We start from the raw sequence: 23,932 nt of genomic DNA on the forward strand, positions 1-23,932 counted from the left end.
AGAAGATGAGCCTGGTGTCAAAATGTAGGTAAAATTAGAGTTTTCATGCACTGTTTTGGAGCCTTGGCAACTTCATGTGTCTATCTCCTGTACTTAGGAGGTTATGAGACTCAGAAATACTAGGAAAGATAACAGAAATTAAAAGGTGCACCAGAAAATGGCAGGAATAGATGGAGGCCAAGCTGATTCTGGAAGACCAAGAAAGCTTTCTTAGGGAACTACTTGTAAGATAGAAAGGTAAATTTAGAATTTTACTTTGCAAAAGAGAACATTTATTGGGCTCTGGAGTGGTGAAGCTCTGTTCTACTTCGCAGAAACACCTGCGCAAATGTGACCTTCATGCAAAAAACATTTCTCTGCATCCTCACCACAAAATTCAGCATGAGGTTTGCAAACAAGCATCTGAACAAGCCTGATACACTTTGGAAACAAACCCTTAGTGCCGATGAAGTCAAAATAGAACATTCTGGGTGCAATGAGCAAAGTCTGAAGAATAGAAGAGCAGAATTTCATGAAAATAATCACCTCTCCAGTTGTTCAGCAGGGGAGTGGATGCATCATGCTTTGGGCAGCTGGTGGCATCAGGTGGCATCAGGAACATTTCACTGGTAGAGAGAACAATGGATTCCATTAAATAGCATATTCTGGAAGCATCAGGATAAACACACCTCAAAAGCCACAATGGGTGAAGTCAAGAGGTGCAAGCTGAAGGTTTTGGCCTCATAGTCCCTCAACACCGTAGAAAACCTGTGGCCAGATTTCAGAGCAGATCAGTAAGAATCTGACAGACTCTGAGCTGCTGCATGAAGTATTTACCAGCTGTAATACCTGGCAGAGACGATGATACTGAATACTGAGCATGTAAGGTAACCAAAGTCTAGTTTCTTGCCCTTTAACTTTTTGATTATTTTGGAAATTTAAAAAAAGGAATTCAGCTTTAAATACCAAAGAAATCTATAATCCTTGACTTTATTCATTTTGGAATTGAGCTGCTTTTTTACTCACTTGGTTTGCAGTAATAGAAACTTTGACCGGGAAGTGTCCGAAACCTTTGCATGGATGTGTATGTGTCAGTGCCAATGATGCATGTTCTGCCAACATCCCAGCTTCTATGACTATGAAGAAGAGCTTCTGGGAATTTCCTTTCTGCAAATAAATAAAATGTAAATCCACTAAGAAGCCATGACTCTGATGCATGTTGAATAATCATCAGTTTCTGTGTTCAGTGTCCATTTCAAGTATGTATGAATATTCTGCAAGGCAAAAAAGCACTCATGTTGTTAAATTGCAACATAAAGACAACATGGAAGCTACTTGTAACTTTGCACATGTAACAATATATAGACCTCAATGCATGTCAGTTCTTGTGGGTCCACATCACCATTTTTTTTTTTTTTGCAAAATAGAGAAGAAACAGCAGCCTTGGCTTGCAATACTTACCCCCACATCAAATTTTACTGAATGTAGAGGCCTCAAAAGCTGGTGAAATGTCAACCGAAGGCTGCATTTTCAATAGGAAATATAGATATTTTCATATATATTAATTTACAAGTGGTTTCTATCATGACAATTCCATCTTCATTTGAAAATTTGGCATTTATCCCAATTTCCAAGGGCCAATGGTTAAAAAACTGCTCCCTGCTGGAGCAATTCAATCGTTCAGATTTGCTTAAAACAATTTTGTCTGTGTCTTTACTGAGTTTCACAGCTGTTAGAGTTACAGTTCTGGAGATATTTAACCCTAAATATGCCCCGCCCCCCAGCTGAGACTGACTGGTTTGTTCAAAATAGAGAATTTTCCAGGTGTAGAAATGGTTATTTATTCTCAAAATTCAGCCAAAATGCTTTGTTGAGCAGTTTTTGGCACCAATTAACACATTTAACAAAATGCGTTAAAGTGTGAAGAAGGATGAACAAAAGGGCTGCTTGAATTGCTTTTATTAACCCATTTGTACAGATCTTTAGTGACAAATCTAGACAAATAGGCTCTGCATGACACAAAAATATCATGTCTCAGTTAAAATCTCTTCAGTACAACAGCGAACGCAAACTGATCCAAAGAAAGAGACTTTAAAAACTGCTCAAACTCAGACATTCATGGAAAGTCACTACATAAATACTTTAGAATGAAAAATAGATGATATGTAGATCTATAAATATACAGTATACTTTACCGATCACTTCAAAACAATCTCACGTTATTACAGTTACATCCTGTACATATTGCATCTTTCACGTCAGCTGGGGTAAATATTCGCTGTCCGATGGGTTTCAGATGTGATCTAGTTCACAGCTGGATATAACAGTCGCCGTTTAAGAGGTGGTATTTATTTTTGAACGATCACGCTTTTGCACTTTTCAACACTTTCGTTTACCCTCTTCACCCACGATTATACAGCAGCACGACCTGGAGATTTTCCACGTTTCCCAGCAGCACTAAACATTTCAAAAAACTGAAATGTAAACAGAACCCCCAGAAATCATTTTGTCCTTCGACTCTTGAGTTTTGGACAGAACACCTGTGCAGGTGCGTTACATTCAACAAACTTCCGGTTTTAGTGCAGCTGTGACTTCCCGCTTTCCAGCAGCATTTCATATATCACACACAAAATGACAGCAGTGCTTTGATTTATTACAGTTTTTACGGCTTCAGACGGAGCTCTGAGAAGCCTTCAGGGGAGCAGATCATCTATTGTGCTCACGATCCAGTGCTCAATGACGGGAAATCTGATTATTTCTTTACAGCAACATTCAGGCTTAAATACAAACAAGAAATCTTCTGAAACTGAGCTCACACGCAAGAAGCAGATGCTCATTCACAATACTTTTACGCCACTGAGCTACGATAGTAACTGAATAAATAAATCTAATGAGAACCCCAGTCCAGAGTAGGTACAGTATACCAGCTGTTCTTGCACATAAATATAGTCAAGCTGAGGAGAACGTGACCTTCAAATTACACAGCAGGCACACAAAATGCAAACAAAAATCTGTAACAAAGCTTGTGCAATCAGCTAGTCAGAGGTTGTATTTTGTACCATTTAACAAATATTTCAGGACTCTTCAACCATCCAAATGCTGATCGTTTTTAACACATAACAGCTTTGTTTAAATTACTTTGCATTTTCTCAAGGTACTATGAGTAAAAATAAGGTATCTTTCCAAACAGAATGCACTTCAGAGATTATCTCCAACTGCAATAAATCATCTTTCAGTGGCTCCCTATGGGGAACAGGCTGTCCACAATAACATATTAACATGTTAAATATGCACAGAGTGAATCAAAATACCGGGTTGCTGCTTCCCTTTTTTTCTGTAGAGCTTTCAAAAGGTGCTCCGAACATGCATTCATGACTCAATATCACATACAGAGTCACAATATTATTTGCGTTCCAATACTCATTGTACCATACAATTATTATTATTGTATAGTCGGTCAAAAAAGGATTTACCATGTCAAAAACATAGAGCCAGATCCATTTTGCAGTTTGCAAGTCAACATGCTTTTCAGGTCGTTCTGAACTATGATTCTCTGCGCAGCGGGAAATATACCACAACGTAAAAACAAGCTCAAGACAGACAACAGCTCATTTCGCTCCACAGGTTGATACATGAGCAAAGATAGTCAAAGCTTAAGGCGCATTATTATGACCGAGCGGTATGTCCAAATTGTTTGCATACTGCATGTAACTGTACGTACTTTGTGAGGACAGCTGCAGTACGTACTGACAGGACAACTGCCACACAGGGATGTTTTTTTTTTTTTTTTTTTTTAAATGCATGACACAAACATACAAAAATAAGATAAAATGGTGGGACACTGACAGCGCCGCATGTTACACTTCTGGACTCGGCCTTCAATACAGCAGTAATAAAACTTCACATTTGGTAGAACACGACACGCCGAACAAGACAAAAAACAAAACGCTATCCGCAAGTCCTGACTCACACAGACACTTTTCATTCAACCCCCGAAGAGCCCTTCAGACCACTTGGGTTCTGTCGACAGCAGAAACTGACAAGTAAGAGTGCTTCAGTGATGATCAGATTATAGCTGCAACGGTTTTTGGTTTGTAAGCAGACAGGAGTGATAAGTTGTGCGCACTTATCACATGCTACATTGGTTCTTGCTCGACTCTTCAGAGGATACAGTTCAGGTACAAACGTGCGTCCTTAAACAAAATAAATGCTGTATTATAAGGCAGGAAAAAGGTTTGCAAATATACGTTAAAAACAAAGAAAAAACAAAAAGCATATAATCTGTTTGTATATACAGATGCAGTTAAACACTGCATGTTTCAAGATATATGTAATAGTTTCCAGTGCCGACTCTGTACGCTCTAATCAGCCACACCAGCAGCAATGTGGCTCAGTTACATGTCTAGATCTTCCACCAAATCTCCCTAAGAATAAAAGCTACTGTTAAAATCCATCACAAATCTCCATCTCATTAGAGGCTAAGTAATCCCTTTCAAAAGTCTGCATCTTCAGGAGCAAACAAACTTAAATCACTGCTAAAAATAAATATGTTTTTACTCCTTTTTTCTTTTTTAAATGAAAGTAAAAACAAGTGCTTATATAAACCAGGTATGATCTGACTCGAAGCTGGGAATGGCTGGTCTGATGGGAAGCTGAGTCAGACAGTAATAAAAGTATATTTGTCTCTCCACGCTCTTGTAACGTGCCCAGTCTGGTGAGGCCTCGGTGCCGTCACAGGCTGGAGGGCTGGGCCTGCTGCTGTATCTGGGGGTGGTGGCTCGGCTGTGCTGGCTCGCAGTCTTTGGGCCCCTCCTCCACCCCGCGGGCATACATGAGGACCAGGGTGACGGTCGCGAACGTAGCTGCATTCACAGGGAAGGCCCGTAGCAGCGTGGAGGTGAGGCCTCGTGTGAACACCATGTAGCCCTCCCTCCGGACGCTCTGCCGCACACAGTCAGCAATGCTGCTGTACTGATTCACTCCACCCACTCCGTCTGCTTGGAGGCGCGACTTGATCACGTCTACGGGATAGGTGGAGAGCCAGGAGGCGATACCGGCCATGCCTCCGGCAAACAGCAGTTTGGGGATCATGTAGCGGTCGTCGGGCTCGCAGCCAAGGCTCCGCGTCAGCACATCATAAGACAGGAAATACACTCCGAAGCCAGGCGTCTCGCGGATCAGCGTAGTAACCATGCCTCTGTTTACACCCCGCAGACCCTCACGGTTGTAGATGCGTGCCAGGCAGTCCAGGGAGTTCTTATACAACTTCCTAGAAGACTTCTTCTCTCCTGTGCCCTGCATCTGCATCCGGGTTTTTGCCAGCTCCATGGGGCAGCAGATGACACACTGGATGGCACCAGCTGCTGCACCAGCCAGGAACTGGTTCATGGGAGTGTCATGTGCCAGCAGCCGCATGGTGTTTCCCTGGACACCAAACACTATGGCATTGATGAACGTAAGGCCCATCATGGGGGATCCAATACCTTTATACAAACCAAACACCTGCAACAAGAGTGAGAGATATGACATTAAGGGGCTGGAGTCTATCCCGAGGCCATTAAGTAACATGTCACTATCTAATGAAATCCCCAGCACTTCAGTATTCACCATCCCTTTAACCCTCTGAACCCCAAAACCCACCAGTGGGTGTGAAAAGCTACTTATCTAAACAAAAAATTGCAGAAATCACACTATCAATCAACATGTCTCCTTTAAAGATTAGATTAAAAAAAAATAACTGTCTGCACTAACCAGGTTCTGTTACAAAAAAAAAAAAAGTGTATTCCCCAGTGCAACTAAGAAACCTTTAGTGACTCTACTGCGACTGACAGTCGGGTGATAAAAATTCAGGGACTTTTTGGCGAAATTAGGCTGAACAGCAGAGAGGAGAGTATGGAAATAAATCAAAATGTAGAAAATATAGTTTATAAGTCAAATATTTTTCTCCAGTGTTGGCAACACTTGTGTGTCCTTCAGAAAATATTGGAAATGTTGATTGCAGACTTTTAAATTTTTATGAAATCATTTCTTAAAGAACTGCAACTTTTAGCATTTTTTAAAAACTATTTATTGCATTTCAAATGAGTCATACTGTATAAAGGAGATTTGAATTTTCCCTACTTCTAGTCACGGTTGTGCTTATTTTTATCAATATGCAGGACTTAATGTGCAGGAGCAAAACTGATCAGACTATTTAAAGTCCAGAGAATTCAATATACAAAAACCTTTAAGTGCATATCTCAACTGTAAGAAATTTCAGAATAAACTATGTCTTTTATATTTTCCATCTAATTACCAAACTTCAAATGCTTACAAACTCGACGTTATCTAAATGGAAACTTTATTAAAGGCTTAATTCCATTTTATTATGCTCATAATTTGCAGATTTCCTGGAATATGGTGTTTCTAGAACAACCAGCTTTGACACTGCCACTATAAATAAAAACACGCCACCCCCCCACTGAAGTGCCTCATTCAGTCATAAGACTAACAACGTCTCATGTCTCTTCGCCCTCACTGACTTTTAGCTGAACACCACAACAGCTATCTGGGTTCAGCAATAAAAGCTGGACCTCGCTAAAGATAGACTGTCGAACATAAGCATCACAGCGGCATCATTGTGAGCAGCAGCCTCACTGTGGCAGGATGGTTTCACATTTAACAACTAGACTGGATACGTGTTGCAGATATCCATAATTCAGTTCTTCCCGATCAACAGGAACATTTCAGATATCGGCGGTCACTTTTTTAACTGCTGATATCTGCAGCTGAATTATGACTTGTTGTAATTCCAGTTTCAGGTACCAGCAGTTTCATTTTGAAGAGTCATATTTTTAGTTCAAGATACCTTTCCTTCACCTTAATTTAAGGGATATTTTAAATTAGGTTTGAACAAGTCCGAGTGATGTTGAAGATATCTCAAACTGGAGCCAAAATCTAATTACAGAGAGCTTTGACTGAAATGACATTGCAGATATTTGGAGCTACATCAGAAGCTAAACATACTGTGGTATTCCAACCGTTTCTACCATTTTACCACAACTATTATTTTCATTAGTCCAAGATGAATTATAGATTTCTCTACCTAGGACTGTAAATCATCACATTGAGATACCTGGAGTAATAGCTCTGACTAGTCACAGTGTAACTACTTAAAATTACACAGCTGATCTCTTCAATTTCACTTTTAAATAGTCAAACCAGGTGATTTAATGTTACATCAGGTTGTCATAGGCTCACACTGCTGCAACCTACAAAAGGCATAGGACATACAGCAACAAACCACCTTCATTCATGTGCTAACATAACTGCAGAAGGGTTTCTAATCATCAATTAGCCTTTCAACACCATTAGCGAACACAATGTACCAGAACACAGGAGTGATGGTTGCTGGAAATGGCCTCTGTACCTCTATGGAGATATTCCATTAAAAATCAGCTGTTTCCAGCTAGAATAGTCATTTAGCACCTTAATGTCTATGCTGTATTTCTGATTAATCTAATGTTATCGTCATTGAAAAGAACTGCCTTTCTTTCAAAAATAAGGTAATTTCTAAGTGACCCCAAACTTTTGAACGGTAGTATATGTACATTAAAGTGATCCACATACCGACTCCTGTCGTATGATGGACTGGAAGCAGTGAAAGGTCCCACGGTACAGAGGTTTATCCACACTCTGAACCTGCAGTCGCACCTGGAAGAGAAGACAGCCATCAGTTAAACCAGAGAAAACTAAAGGAAAAAAAATGTTTGAAGCAATGTTTCAAAGTTGAGTAGTTGCATAGATCAATACAAACAAAGTAATAAGCATTAAGGTAATAAGATAATTTTTTAGTGAGTTTTTTTTACACAAAAGGTAATTAAAAAGGCCAGTTAAGATTTTTTTTTCCTAAAATGTGCATGGACAGGAGCATTGCTAATAAAGGCTTATAAATTACTGACCTTTACTGTGTCAAACGGGTGTCCAACCAAGACTCCAGCAGCACCTGGAAACAAAGAAACCAGCAATGATAAATTAATCATGTGAATTTTAATCTAACCACTTTTTGTCCTTTCTCAATTACCAGTGTCTTCTACTAAATGTTGCTTGTTTTACCCTGCAAATCATATTTAGGATTTCTGTATCAAATGTGTGACTCGCTACTTACGCTATGCTCACAGGATTTGGCCACATTACCCAGACTTATTTAGGTTGTGTCACAAGAACAACATGTGAACTATAAACATTAGCCTCTGAAAGTCCTGCACACATGCGACGTTTTAGTCTCAGAACTGGGGTTTACATTTTTTTCCCCATCACTTTAAGCCATCTGCACCCATCTTCAGCAGACTCAAGAAGTTTCTGAAGGCCAAGTCTCTTGCTGCTGTTGTGTAATTTTACAAGATAGTCTGCTGCTATTTTCTCCAGGGAAACATAGTCTGATCCAGAGCCAACTCTGTGCGCATCAACACCCTCTAAAACTTTGTCTAGCGCGCCTTTGGATGTTACATAACCTGCACATGCCAGTGTTTTGTTGCCAATTTGGGCTTCTCACCTGTGTCTGTGTTGAGAAAAATGTTCCTATAATAGCTTTTCAAACTAGCAAAGGAATCTAGCACTTGAACAATTACCTGCAGGCCTGAAAATAAGTCTCCCTTCTGTCCTATCCTCTGTCATACCATGTATTTATGGCAACATTGGATTTTTAGATGATTTTTGCCACGTTTGCTGGATTAATCCAAAGCAAACATTTCTGCACTTGCAACCAATATTATGATTAAAGGTTAGAAATACCAGAGAGAGGATTGTATCCATATCTTTGACTGTAAAGGCAGGGCTTTTCCTGCCAAGAGGAATTTTTGAGGCCCATGAAAGAGGTTGTAGCTGGCCAAAGGAAAATCACCAGCACTAAACTGATAACTGAAAAAAACAGTAATTCAAATTTTTACCCACTTTCGCGAAATCGGGGTGCCATTTGCTCAAGCATTTTTTTCAGCAAATGGTTAGAAAAAGCAAGAAAGTGTATATATTTCTGTCAAATAAAGCAACAGAAACATGTTTACCTTACTGTATATGGCTTCATCATGCTTAATGTTACATAGTCGTCCCTCAATGGCCCACTAATGAGCAGGAAAAACCCTGTATGAGATTAACATCTGTATGTTATGTAACCTCAAAAGCAGTGAGTTAAGTTATTACTTTGATTAATCTTTTGGTTGTGAATAAGTCAAAAAAAAGGACAAATAATTACAAGTATACAATCAAATAGCAGCAATTTTCATTTTTATATTCAGGGCTCCATTTTTGATTTTCGTTTATTATTCCAGATGTCAATTAAATAACTCCACTGTTTTGTATTTTAAAAGGTGTAATAGGCCCAGTGCAATAATATCAACAAAGATTATGTTAGAAAAACAGACTTGAAAGTCATTGACCCACCTGTCTCACCACAGTAAACAAACACAGCTAGCTAATCCTACATAAGCACCTGCTGGGTCACATGACCTATTTGAAAAAGGAGCCAATCAGCGGCGAGTCCCAGCTGTAAGCCAGGAAAAGAACACAAGCGGGCCTGTTTGACACAATGACGAGCGGTCATTGACCTCGGAACGCTGGTGATCTGAGAGGAGGAAAAACAAGCCGAGGACGGTGTTGCATCACAGTTTTTGGAAGACGCCTGTTGAATATGCGTACATCAATCTTTTAATATACCTGGCTGTGTGTGCTTACACTTGCAGCAAACTGGAGTTTTGAGCTAAATGCAAACTAGGCCATTCCTGATTTGTGGCAAGCAGCTTCCCGTTGACTGTAGATGGTTCCCTGAAGGTGGGAAACCACATGGTCAGTCACTGTAAATAAAGGGAGCAGGGGATTGGTCTGTGAGGGGGTGTGTGCTGATTCGAGCCCTCTGTGTATGGAGTGAGGGGGAAACTTTAAACAGCCAAACCATCCTGTGAGCCTGCTTTGCACTTGTGTTTGCATGCTTTCGATTCTGACCAGGGTAAAGCAACACCAGGGACATGCATAAGGTTGCAGCACCCTTTGTGAGCTAGTACTTCTCTGCAGCACAGACACACACATTTCTTACCTACATAAATCTTAAACATATTCAGCTACACTTAAAATTATGGGGGCCACATTAGTTTTTAAGTCACACAGTTTATGTGTAACTATAAAACAGTCACAGAAAGTCTGCAGAGAACACTTTCCAAGCACTTAAAATGATGGCTTTTACTTTATGAAGACAAGGCACTGAAGTTACTTTCCCTTTCACTAGTTAAGGGTAAAGTGAAAGGAAACCTAACTTTCAATACCAAGTAATAATTCTCTACTTTTTGAGCTATTTGCTGTGAAAGAGAAATGCAGGGGAGGAAAAATACGCCTCTGAAATGTAATAGAGTGTAGAGCTGCAATGATTAATTAACCAGTTAGATGTCAACTACTAAATTAATCACCACTTTGAGTAAGGTTGTTAGGGGGGAAAAACACCTAAATTGTAGCTTCTGAAAAGCAAACATTTTCTGGTTTCTTTCCTCCTTTATGACAGTAAACTGATTATATTTAATTTGTGGACAAAACGAGACATTTGCCATCTTGGAATTTAGGGAATGCAGACCAAAAAGTCACAATATTCAGACATTTTACTGACCAAACAACTCGGAGTGATAGAGAAAATAAGTGGCAGACAGACTGACATTGAGACAGCGCATCCTTAATGAAACAGAAGTTAAAAGTGGCAAGAAACGAAAACACTCAAGGAAAAGTGCCTCGGTGCTGTACTTAAATACCCGAGTCATTGAACCAATGTGATTGTTAAATGTATATGCACCTTAGGTAGTTTAATACAACCGTTTTCCTACTGCCTGTCAAAGTCCCTTTAAATCACTGTGCCTTGAAATGTGTAAATATTGTATATTGAACTTTAATCACATTTAGTATTTCTATAGATTTTAAAATTAGAAGTGTTTTTTATGGTATTGTACAGCAAGTTTTTCAGAGTATATACCAAGCTTGAATGTTAAATGTTACTAACCTACCTGTCTTTTTGTTCTATCTATCTATCTATCTATCTATCTATCTATCTATCTATCTATCTATCTATCTATCTATCTATCTATCAGTATTGTAGGTTAAGTTTCCCTTAATTTGCCAAATCGGAAGCTAACTTCAGCGTGGCGCAATGAGGTCAAATGCAATCAGCTGTGTTTGGGATTCCCAGGATTTGGCTTTGTTGTTCTGTCCTTCGGGGGAATTTCGAAAATGCCCTCATCACCTCGTGACAGAGTTGCATCATATTTCAATGGAAGGTGCTACCAGTAATGTTTGGGTTCTTAAAAAGCAGTAGATCTCAGTTAAACTAGGCTGTACGTAAACCTCAAAGTAAGCTGGTTGTGTGGCAGCTGCACTGGTTAAGGCGCTCATTCAGTTAGTGAAGTGGTAGTAATTAGTAAGTGCAGCTGCGGCTGACTTACCTCCGATGCATCCTGCAACGAAGTCCATCACCACTCTTTACCGTCACCGAGCTGAGGGACTTTTGAAAAGAATATTATTTAATTATCTAACGTTATTATCTAACACCAGGCTCTTTTGAACGTAGTTTTCCTCAAAACCCGTTTATTTCGTGGGTCAGCGGACAGTAATAGTCTCTAGCTGTTTAAGCTAACAGACTAGTTGTCACTTTCCGTTAGCTTATATGTGTGCTACCACCGGCTAGCTGCTAAAGCATTCCGCTCTACGGTTTTCCTTTCTGACGGATTTATTCGCTCTTTGTTGGTTGTTTAGCTTTTTCTGTGTCCCGGTGACTCTCTCCAGCTGACCTACACACCCTCCGTGTACTGGCGCGGTGTTTACAGTCGGTGCCTTTCCGCCGCCTCTATCGTGGACGTTTGCTAATTCTGTGGAGAGCTGCTGGCGTCACGGGAAGTAACGGAGAAGGGGCGGATCTTATATCGGTTTCCGGAGCATCTGCCCAATCAGAGAGGAGGCTTCACGCCGACGCCCCGCTACACGTCATCTTCGGAATTCATCGGGTTTCCTTTTTTTGACCATCTTTATGAACAACACAGTAAAATTACAGAACAGAACGGGGAGTACTAGACAATAAACTGAATGAAAGCTAATTTTGAGAAAACAGCCTTGAAAGATATGCATTGTAGCTGAAATCAACAGATGCAAATCGAAAAAGTGAAGTGAAATAAACACCGTTAACATGATAATATGCTCCCTCAAATAGGATCTTTGAATTTGTTGTTTTTTTGATGTATAATTTTGTGTCGTATTAACGTTAATTTTCAAATTAGTCGGTTAGTTAGTATGTATATATAGAGTATGTAATATTGTAGATTTCTAAATCTTATTATTTAAGTCAGTCAGGATAATTTCCATATAATATTACATACTTACATACATACATAAGCCAGGTATATTTTATTATAAGCAATATTGTATGGTATTAACCATTATAACTTTATTTAATGGGGCAAAGTTGCATAATACATATATCTTATTATAGAGTCTTGATATTAACATTTAAACTTATTTGGTAAAATGTTACTAATTTTTATCTCTATTTAAAGCACTTTAGGTGAAAAATTGTTTAAATATGATATACTGCATAAATTACTTGACTTAAAAGTGTGTTCTGAATGTTTTATTTCTATAATACTAACAGTGGACATGTTTTAAAAGCACATTTTCTCACCAGTGCATGAAAAAACACATTTTTGTCCCTTTGTGTTTGACCTTAAGGTGTACAGTACACACAGACGACCTTTCGGCTATGTTCGGGTAAACTCGGAGCTGCGTTCGGGTAAACTCGGAGCTGTGTTTTGAGCCGAGGCTGTGACGCTCAGCGCCACATGTCATGTAACGGCAACAGAATCAAGGTTACGGACCTGCATCTCCGGTTGGACGCAGAATGGACAGTTGACAGAAAGCAGGCGGACAGGCTCCGTGTGACAGGATGCATATCGCGGATTTTGTGTCCGGATCATTCGCAGGTAATCGCTAATGCTAACAACGATTTGTGCGATTTGTAATGTAATGTTAGCATCAGTTAGCTAGCGTACCCGCTAAACAGCTAGCTACTGTAAGTGCACGCTGAGAGAACCAAATACCAGCATATGACTAGATCAGATTAAACAGAGACACGACAGGGAAATTACATAACACGACTCATTTCAGACTAATGGAAACAAATGCACACATTTAGGTGTTTATGTTCCTGCACTTTGTATATGGCAGATGTGTGGAAATTAGCACACATTTTAGGAGGTAATTTGCATATTCTGAATAAAATTTCAGACATTTTACAATAATTTAAAAAAATTCTCATTGTTAGTAATTAACTGGCTAAATTTAATAGTGATATCCATTTGTTAAAGTAGTGGGTTATTACAAAAATGACCCCCAAAAATCATTTTACAATATGTATCTTTAAAGAATAGAAACGTGCACTTTATTTGCAATAACGTATATCAAACTTTCCAGTTTTATTCTTGATTATATTCTAAAGATTTTTACAAAGTGGTTTGTTCATACATAATTCACAGCTTGATTTGTAGAACATTTTATTCATAAAAGCATGTCGAAAATAGACCTTTTCTGGCTCCCGACAGTGTTTTCTGATTTATTAATGTGATACAAGAGAAGTTTGCTCTGTGTAATGTCATAAAAATGGAACTAAGATTTTGAAGATAGATTTAGATTAGTTCAGATTTGTGGTTTGGAAATTAATACAATTTGCTACATATTTGATGAGATCATGTCTCATTATAATATATGTATATTTAAACACAAAACTTCAGAAAAAATGTAATTCAAATGCTAATTATTCTAATGTAAGTTATGAATTTGGGAAATTTTATGCTGATATCTATTATTTTTGGTTTTGACAAATTATGAAATCTTATAACACATATTATTGCATAAATACTGTTTTCTCAAAATTACTTTTTCCTGCTAAATTGAGCCAGAAAACTCCACTTCAAATTTGCACATACATATACCCAACTAATATAGTTTTGTCCGTCTGTATTCTAAAAAAGAGATATCCAAAGTCCTCTCATTAAATAAACCTTTGGCACGAATATGTCAACAAAATAAAAGAAGGGTTTTGAACCTGGTTTTATCCAAGGGTTAGTTTTCTGCTCTTGAACTGAATGTAAATTGGTGCATTTTTTTTTGACACATCATACCTCGTTTGCATATTTAAGCTTAAAACTTAGCAAAATTTGTAATAAAAAAAGTTATTGTCTTATTGTAAGTCATGCATGAAGAAAATTTTAAGGCAATTTACATAGAAATGGAGTTTAAAATGGTACAATAGATGTCCTCTGTAATAACAGAGCAAACATTCATCTTCTGTCATAACAGGTTCACATACCTGAGATGTTTGTGACCAGAAGTATTTTGAAACTTGACCTAAACTTTTATCTACGGCTGAGAAGCTAAAAAGCATTTGCTTGTCTGTGAAGGTTCTGTGTCTTAAATTACATGAAACAGCAAAGAAATAAATTCTCACTTCCATTTTCCTGTCAGATTAGATGTTCTGCAGTTGAAGGTAGTAACCTTGAACGTTGTTGTGAGTCTGTTGTGTCTCTCTGCAAACACACAGGAGCATGTGGAGTTGCGGTGGGCTACCCGCTGGACACTGTGAAGGTACAGGAATTAGCATTTGTCTGAAGCAAACTCAAGAGACATCATTTTTTACATTATTTTTAACATTTCCAGGTCCGGATCCAGACCCAGAAACAGTTCACGGGAGTGTATCAGTGTGTGGTGGCCACATTTTCTAATGAGGGGGTGAGTAAAGCTGCTCACAAGTGTTTGTCAGAAGTTTTTAAAAGGAGGAAAATAGCAACACTGGGTGTTTGCAAAGCGTCCTGTGAGTCACAAAATGGAAAATGCAATTAAAAACAAACCTGAACAGGTCTGTCAAGGTAACAGAGTTGTGAGATTTATGAGTCACTCAGGCAATAATATGATAGACAAAAATCCCACATGTGGTCTAAGTGAAGGTGTAACCAGGTTTCCCATGAGTCTTTGCTGCATCCCAGCTCTGCCAGCAGAAATGGAAGCAACATAAGCCCAGTTGTGTTTGGTTGAGAAAAGTTTTATATTGCTTATTAACATAATTCATAAAGAAAGGAGGTAAAACTGCAAAGGAAAACCTGAAAATTTTAGACCTGTTTTCCAGTCTCACTGTTTTCCTGTCACTGTTATAATGGTATATACTATATAATTGGATTATAATTACTCCTTTAGGGTGAAAAACAGTGGCATAAAAAGAAAGACTCGAATAAAGAACAAGTGTCTAAATTTGTATGTTATTTGAATACACTATATACTTGTACTTCATATGTGTTTTCTTTCACTCTCTTGTGTCGTCAGGTCCATGGCTTCTTTAAAGGCATGTTCCTGCCTCTTGCCACCGTCTCCATGACTTCTTCGGTGGTGTTTGGCACGTACAGGAACTGCTTACAATGTCTGAGCCAGGCGAGGGGAGCCGGTGGGGGTTCAAACACCAAACTGGACGTGTTTCTGTCCGGACTGGCAGGTGGTGTCGCTCAGGTAACGGGGGATGGCAAAAAAAACGTCTGAAAATTGTTGTATAACGAGCGTCAGTCATGTGTCTGTTTGGACACTTCACCTCCAGTAAAACAGACGGACGATAACTTTTTATTCCCACATGCGCTTTCTTTTTTTTGAGATATCAGCTCCTGAGTTTCTGGTGAGTTTCTCTGTATGTTTCTCCACCAGATATCGGTGATGGCTCCAGGTGACATCGTGAAAGTCCGTCTGCAGTGTCAGACCGAGTCCAAACGAGGAGGAAGCAGCTTGCCCAAACCGAAGTACCGCGGCCCGGTTCACTGTCTGCTGAGCATCGTCCGGGAGGAGGGCTTCTTGGGGCTCTACAGAGGAGCTCTGCCCCTCATGCTCCGAGATGGACCGTCGTTTGCAACATACTTCCTCACTTACGCAACCATCTGTGAGTGGTTGACAGGCGGCAGCAGGAAAGCATCAGGTGAGTGAGGAATGAGGAAGACGCCACTTTTTTGCCTGAGGTGCTGTCATGTTGCATAAGCTGTAACTTACTCAGACTTTTACAGTTAGCATGGAACACTTCCAAGTCCAACAAGCGTTTCCTAGAGCAGCTGAGGTGATCAAAACTCAGGCTCTTTGTTGTCCTTTACGGACATTTGATGTAACATTGCCGCTTTATCAATCTGCTTAAGTAACAAGATCCTGTTATTCAGACATAGGTCAGTTTGTTAATATTTGTCAGGGCTTCATTCAGACGTACCCAAGGACAGTGATGGAGAGAGACACAGCACCATATTTGTGAAGAACAGAACATCCAGTGATGTATAATAAGTAATAATACACTGCTAAACTAATAGCAGCTTATCAAATTGTCCAAATAACGAACAGTTATTAATACACCAGGTATTTATGATTTCCTAAGGAGTGAAAATTACTACCTAAAACTCTACCAACAGTAAAATTAAAATATCCTGACAGCTGTGATGGAGCTCTGGACTCAAGGATCTTTGAACCTGATCCATCCTGTCTCCATGTGACGGCTCATTTATAATCATGAGTAATTAATAAATTTAAGGCTGTTTCTTTGTGGAGTTACTCACATGGATCCTGTCATTATCTGATGCTGCAGATATTTAATAAACGATATTAAATAATAAAAGAGTCCTAAACAGCCTGAGGCAACAAACTGAACTCACAACAAAAAAACAGAAAAAATCTGCAAATGCATCAGACGAAAGATGGAAAAAAAATAGCATAAATGGGCTCCATGTTACGATAACAATCTGTGAAAACTGAGATTACAGTCATTAATCCTGACCTGAGCTGTTAGAGTCTGCCTTTATGGAGTAGAACTTTGTTTTTGTGGACATTTCAGTTCAACATCTATAGGGAAGGTGTTCTGTCATATTGGCAGCACAGCAAACTGTGTCTTTTGTTCTTTTTTGTGTCTTTGGATTAATAATGGTGCTGCAATGTGGAAAAAGTTTTCCTCAAATCATTTCACACAGTTCGAAGTCTGTTATAATCTTGTGCATGTCTATTCACTATAGAGCTACAATGATTGTTTAATTAGTTGTCAACTATTACGTTAATCACAACGATTTCTATAATCGATTAATAGGTTTAAAATAGATCTGAAAATTTCCTCCTTTAGACAACACAAAGCATTTGCCATCTTGGCCTTTGGGAAACACTAATTGACATTTTCACAATTTCTTGACACTTTAACTAAGCAATTAATTGAGAAAAGATCAAATAATGTGACTACATGCAGTTCAGATTTGTGCCATTTTGAAAGTGACAGAAATGTGACTCTGTCCAACTCAGTGAGATTGTTGTCACGACTTTTACAGTAAAATCAAGGCCAACATATTTAGATAAACAGAAGAGTGCACATCTAAAAGGCTCTTACGATGCAAATTCCGTGATTATGAAAACATAAATTTCTTCTTCTCCAGACTGGAGTGCAGTGATGCTGGCAGGTGGAATAGCCGGGATGGCAGGCTGGACTATCGGAACGCCGATGGACGTGATCAAAGCCCGTCTGCAGATGGACGGAGCGCGAGAAAAGAAGCGATATAAAGGCTTTTTACACTGCGTCACTGAGACGGCGAGAGTCGAAGGAGCCGGCGTTTTCTTCAGGAGTTTGGGAATCAACTGCCTGCGAGCATTTCCTGTGAACATGGTGGTGTTTTTTACATACGAGGTCCTCACCGGTTTCCTCCGAGCCGGTCCTGAAGGCGTCGACCCGCCTCTAGGGATGGAATAGAGTCAACTATCTCCAGTCGCTTATTTCATCTCTTCTGTTTTTTTTGTTTTCATATTACATTTTTTAATTGCATTGCAGTATTTTCACCAAATGAGTGCTTCAACAGTATCATTGGACTTTTACAGATAATACATACATGCAATAATCAGGTCGATGGGGAATTATTCTAATACACATTGGAGAATGTTGTCAGTATTGCTTGGCACAGAGATTGTCTAACCACTAGATGGCCTCCCAGACCAGCTTGTTCCATATTTTTCTGAAATATAACAGACTGTTTGTACTGTAGAAGAGCAGTGCACCAAGTAACCTCAACATATTTCAGACTAGAGGAGACTTAAAGTATAATATTCAGGACCATTTTAAGGCCTTGAGCTGAGAATATGCTGCAATATGCACAGTTTAGCGAGAATATTACCCGTCCAAGTCCACAGAATGTTACAGCTGAACAATTTGATTTAACTATAAATATATTTTATTATTTTAAACCCTGTGGAACTGGATTATTTATTAGTAGAATTACATTAAAAGTTGGAAGTATATCATGCATATCACTGCACATGATTAAAAAGTTGCTAAGAGAATTGACTGTTACTATAACATGAAGCATATTTATCCACTACATAACTTAATGGGTTGTTTTATCATCATTCTCGTACATATTTGCAATATTATTGTCTTTGTCTGAGAATAAACCACACATATTGAATGCTGCCGATTTGGGTGCAGAGGTTGGTTGAAGGATTTTAAAACAGGGTAAATACCGCATGTGAATATTTGTTGTAATTTATTTGCATCATTATGATGGTAATGCTCACTGTGCCTTCTATAATAAAGGTGATGTAAATAAATGGTGTAAACAAGCATTTTTACATCTATAGAGCTCTCCTCTGTGTATTGGCTTTTTCCATCATTTTGCATATTATAAATGCACTGCAGCCAGATGGAGGCCAAACAGCACAGCAACACATGACTGTACTGTAGTTATGAATATTAAATGCATACTGTATACAAAGCATGATGTCAGAAGGGGAAAGCGCCAGATGTCGAGGCGTACAGATTCTCACGCATGAATTATAAATATGCAAGTGAATGAGGTGGCTGTGCTGTAATCCTGCAGTACAGCACATTTTAAATTTCAATGAATGTGGCTGAGAATATGAATGAATCACTCATGCTGTCAGAAATATATATGGGCATCTCAATTTAGCCAATAATGCAGTTTTTTAAAAAAAAGTTTTACAACAAGCACAAAATACACATAATAGACATGCGTGTAAAATGGGAAGAGAAATGAGAAACAATGAATGATAGACATAAAATACCAACAAAAACAATAGGCTAATTTACTTAATTTAGTCTTATTAGAGAATTAAAGCACATTAAAACTCAAAGACTCAAGTGAACCATCAGGAATAATAATCCAGAATAACTCAACAACTGAGAATAAAAGTGGACTGAAAATATAAAGAAAATTTGCTTTCTTGCTTGGTCTCCTAAGAGAATTTATAGTGTTGCAGCAGCAGTTTATGTATCATAAAACACTGGCATAATGTAGGTAAGAAGAACACTATTTTAAATGGATATATAGGCACAAAAAAGACTGCACTTTTTTTTAGTGAATTAAGAAAGATTTGAAATCAAACAAGGCAGAACTCTCACGGTGAAAGAAAAACACTCCACTGTCTCATTAGTGGCGACACACAGCAAGCAAAATCTTCACATCCCTCTTAAACCTAACGGGCAGCCAATATAGGGTCAGTAAAATCGGTGGTCTGATTGGTCGGTCTAATTTATCATGACTCGGGATTTTCACAATGTATTAATCACACATAGGTATTATTACAGCAAATACAAACAAAAATTAATACTTCAATAACCACAAAACGGTTGTCGTCACATATATCTCCCATTAAACACTATCAACAAGTACAGTAAGCTATGTTAAAATGTGCCATGTATGCAGTAGTTGCAAAGTTAAAATGCATCGGTGTGTTCAGTGGTGCTCTGTGGAGATACAACGCCATCTAGTGTACGAGTACGATATCATCTTAATGTCTCTGCAGGAGGCACAACCTGAACAATTGCATGACCTGAACAGGATTTATTACAGCCAAGACCAAGCTGATGTAAGGTTCAAATTCATAATTCTGTAAGAGCTGCTCCTTATAGTTTTATCTTTATACATCGTTACATTTATTGTAATATTTTCTCATAATAATTTCAGTTTCATTATTCGTAACGTACACAGCTGCGGAGCATTAGATTGTTGTGTTTCTTAGAAAACAAAATCCTTGTAGAGTGTTGTATAGATTTTACATTAAACACTATTAAACACTATTACAATCATAAACTTTTTTTTTTCGATTTAGTGGAATTAAATTGTTGCTTGGTGAAAAAATATTGTAAACGAACTGAAATTTCCAAAGTGTATAAGGCTCAAGGTGATCTTGCAGTCAGCAGTACACCACAGTGGTACAGAATTTTACCTCATTCTAAAACCACACAATAGATTTTAAAAAAAATGTGAGGAGAAAATAAAATTAAATAAAGTAAATGAAAAAATATTTAAAAGAAATATGATTTAAAAAAAATAATAAAATAAAAAATATAAAATTAAATAAAAATAAATCAAATAAAACAAAAAAATAAAATTAAATAGATGAAATTACAGTAAAAATGATTGTTAATCAAAGACAAAATGAATGTGATGATAAAATGAAAAAAATTCAAATAAAATACAATAAATAAGACACAATTGCATCACAACTGTAGTGATCTATTCTGTTAAATCTGTACCATGCTGCCTTCACACCTAACAACAAGACAACAACTGCTAGAATAGCTTTAATCATTATGACCAAATTTACACTTTGGATCAGCTTTAGGAGCTGGAAGAAGCTGAGAGTAAATCTGCTGCTGCTTCATGCTGAAAGGAGTCAGCTGAGGTGGTTTGAACACCTGATAAGGATGTTCTCACTGGAGGAATTACATTATAGATATTAAGCTATAGGGGGGAAACATGTCCTTTTAAGAATCCTGAATAGAAATGTATGGAAATGTATGCTTCTAGAACACACATCCCACCTATCTGCCTTTTTTTTAACAGCCAAACTGGGAAACATTCAGTCAAACATGTTTTTGACGCGAACATGGTGTCCTTAAAATGCACCCATGTAGTGGAAGTGTAACCCGGTCATATAGGCTCCAACAGCATGAATCATTCATGTAGTAGACGTATAACCTGTGGGCTTTTTAAAGTCATTTGATGGCAAAGTCACATGAGCTTTAAACCCTCTGAACTCCACACAGTTTTTTGTTTTGTTTTGTTTTGTTTTTTTGCCGCTGTCACATTTTTCCTTCCTGTGAGCTCAAAGCGTTGCACCTCCATGGAAACAGCACAGTTAGAAGTACAGAGATCTCAGGAATGTCTTCTCTGCAGCACGACACAGTTTGAATGTCATGAATCATAACAAAACATGAAAAATGAGAGTTGAATTTCTTTGGTTTGTTTTTTGTCATTTTAATTAAAAATCTAACTGAAAACAACTGTATAGATATTGAACTATTTACATTTGTGCAAACTATACAGACTTTTCCCCTCTACTCTGCACATCAGCTGTATAAAAATGTTTCACCATGCTGGATGTATCTTCCAGCTCCTCTGTATACAGTTACTGAGTCATGCTGCATTTATCTTATTGATCAAGCATGTTTTATTTTGTCATGTGGCAAATTTTTTCTTTCTTTTTTTTTTTTTTACAGAATCTAGTTTCAAAAACAGTATTTTTGGGGGCAAATTTTAAAATGAGACAGGTCGAATAAAGAGATATTAATAAAATACTGCAATCTTAAGGGTAGATTTGATTTTCTGATGAAAAAGGATGTCGCAGAGGATTAGTTCAAGGACTGTTGATACGTTCTTTTTTTTACAGTTTCTGGTTCTGGCAAATAATGTAAGATAAGATAAACTTCATTGATCACTTGCTAGGGAAATGTACATGTCATGGCAGATAGATACAACTGAGGCCTGGAAGTAGCAAGACAAGAAATACGTAAGTACAGTAAGGCTAAAAATAATGTAATTTTAATTATTTTTTAAAAAAAAGATTTAAGATGGCCTTTCAAAGACGCTGGCAGGTTTTGAGGTTCAGATTAGGTTAAGGCAGCTTTTATCATATTTCACTCATGAGTCTGTACCTGAACTGTGAAAGTTGAAATTGCAGTTACGGCTCCCCATATTCATTTACATTGGGGTCGGACCTTGTTAGCCTGGAATACCTGCTGGTGAGTGTTAGACAGACGTCTGCCAAGTGGCGAGACTTGCCTATCAGGACCTTAATTATATTACCCAGCTGACCAGGGAGCAGCTGGAGATTCCCCAGGAGGAAGCTAAAGGATGCTGCTGGAGGCCTGGGTGTCTGTTCTGCCTCTGTTGCTATGGCAACCCCAAAATGGACTAAACTGCTTGGAGATAGGATGGAAGGATGCATGAATATGGCCTCCGATCCTATTAGGTAAAATAATGATTAATATATGCACAGTTATAATGGCATTTGTTGATGACATTCTATTGAAATTATTCATTTAATTATTTATTTGCACTTTAACTCCCTTTTAATCACTTTTAATATGTTTCATTCCTTATTATTACACACACACATATATATATATATATATATATATATATATATATATATATATATATATATATATATATATATATATATATATATACATATATATACCCATGCACCCTTTTAGAAAAAAAGATGTGCACATATGTGGACAACAGGTCTTAGGAAGTTAATCAAAATGATATGTTTAATGCTAAAATGTAATTGTTATTGTTCTCCATGAATTTTAGCAGAAAAAGAAAAAAAATAGTAAAGCACATTGTTATCTTTTGATGGAGATTCCAAATTGTAGTTATTTGCTTGCATTTCTGACCTGAAAATTTTGTTCTAGTGGTTGTATATTCTTGAGTAATTTTGTACTTCTCAGAGAATTCCAGTGTGCTGGCTCAAATCTGGGTGTAACAACATAAATTCAGTTTGAAATTCCTCACTCCTGTTCAAAATGGTGAAGCACAGGGACCTCACTGAGACTGGTACTTACAAAATGCACCAAGGAAGAGGCCAAAAATTAAAGCTAACTGAAGCAGATGTCAGGTACCTCAAGACTTGAAGTACTGGGGACAGAAGGAAGATCACTGCTGATCTTCAGGCAGAGATTAATACATCTAGATCAGAATCTGAGAAAGTCTCCACAATGACCATGAGCAAAGATGAAAGGAACAAGGCTTACAGGGAAGAATAGCTGCTAAGAAGTCATTATTGAGGCCTGGAAACATACAAAAATGCAAAAGAAAATTGCCAGGGAGTACAAACACTGGACTGTAGATGACTGGAAGAAGGTACTCTGGACGGATGAGTCCAAGTTTGACCTCTTGGGTCAGCATCATTATGTTTATGTCCATAGAGAAGCCGGAGAACATTTGACGCTAGATGCATTGACCCACAGTGAAACAAGATGGAGATTCCATTATGGTATTGGGTTCCATTTGTAGAAACACCATAGGCAAATTATTTAAAATCCATTGTATCATGAACAAGAAGGTCTACCAAAACATCTTGGTACATCATGGAATTCATTCGGGATTAAACCCGATTGGTTGTGGGTTCATAAATCAAGAAGACAATGACTCCAAGCATACATCAAAGCTGTGTAGAGACTACTGGACCAAGAAAAAGGAATCTGGAGTACTGGGACTGATGGACTAGGATTCAAGTCCAGACTTGAATCCTATTGAAAAGATTTGGGATTTATTGAATTCAAAAATAGATTGCACCAAAGTTTCATTCAAAACAAGTCTCTGGGAACAGGTAGAAACCATCTGGAGCTCAATAACAAAAGAGACTGTCGAAAAGAACATAAAAACAATGGCAGCAAGAATGCAATGGGTCCAAGGAGGTCATACAAAATATTAAGATCGGTTAATATATGTGAATAAGGACTATTTAGTTGTTCCAGTTTGTTATTTGCCTAATAAATAACAATATCCAAAAACTCGTTCATTTATGTGTTTATATTTTAAATCCCCTTTTGATTACTTTTATTCTTTTTTTCACTTTTATTACTGACAAAATGTGACCAGTCAAT

At 38.0% G+C, this 23,932-nt stretch overlaps 2 protein-coding genes across 2 annotated transcripts; one reads left to right on the forward strand and one right to left on the reverse strand.

The window, feature by feature from the left end:
• Window positions 1–1,923: 1,923 nt before the first annotated feature.
• slc25a29 (solute carrier family 25 member 29) lies at window positions 1,924–11,877 on the reverse strand. The gene is made up of 4 exons (XM_023278132.3): window positions 11,430–11,877; window positions 7,920–7,963; window positions 7,588–7,671; window positions 1,924–5,481 (listed from the first exon to the last, which is right to left on the reverse strand). The coding sequence occupies exons 1-4, from the start codon at window positions 11,455–11,457 to the stop codon at window positions 4,711–4,713; spliced, it is 927 nt and encodes a 308-aa protein (XP_023133900.1). The 5' UTR covers window positions 11,458–11,877; the 3' UTR covers window positions 1,924–4,710.
• Window positions 11,878–12,802: 925 nt separating this feature from the next.
• Window positions 12,803–18,648, forward strand: slc25a47a (solute carrier family 25 member 47a). The gene is made up of 6 exons (XM_023278127.3): window positions 12,803–12,956; window positions 14,573–14,616; window positions 14,689–14,760; window positions 15,349–15,528; window positions 15,718–15,982; window positions 17,460–18,648. The coding sequence occupies exons 1-6, from the start codon at window positions 12,920–12,922 to the stop codon at window positions 17,768–17,770; spliced, it is 909 nt and encodes a 302-aa protein (XP_023133895.1). The 5' UTR covers window positions 12,803–12,919; the 3' UTR covers window positions 17,771–18,648.
• Window positions 18,649–23,932: the final 5,284 nt, after the last annotated feature.

The sequence above is a fragment of the Amphiprion ocellaris genome, chromosome 12 (genome assembly GCF_022539595.1).
Source record: "Amphiprion ocellaris isolate individual 3 ecotype Okinawa chromosome 12, ASM2253959v1, whole genome shotgun sequence".
Lineage (NCBI taxonomy): Eukaryota > Metazoa > Chordata > Actinopteri > Pomacentridae > Amphiprion > Amphiprion ocellaris.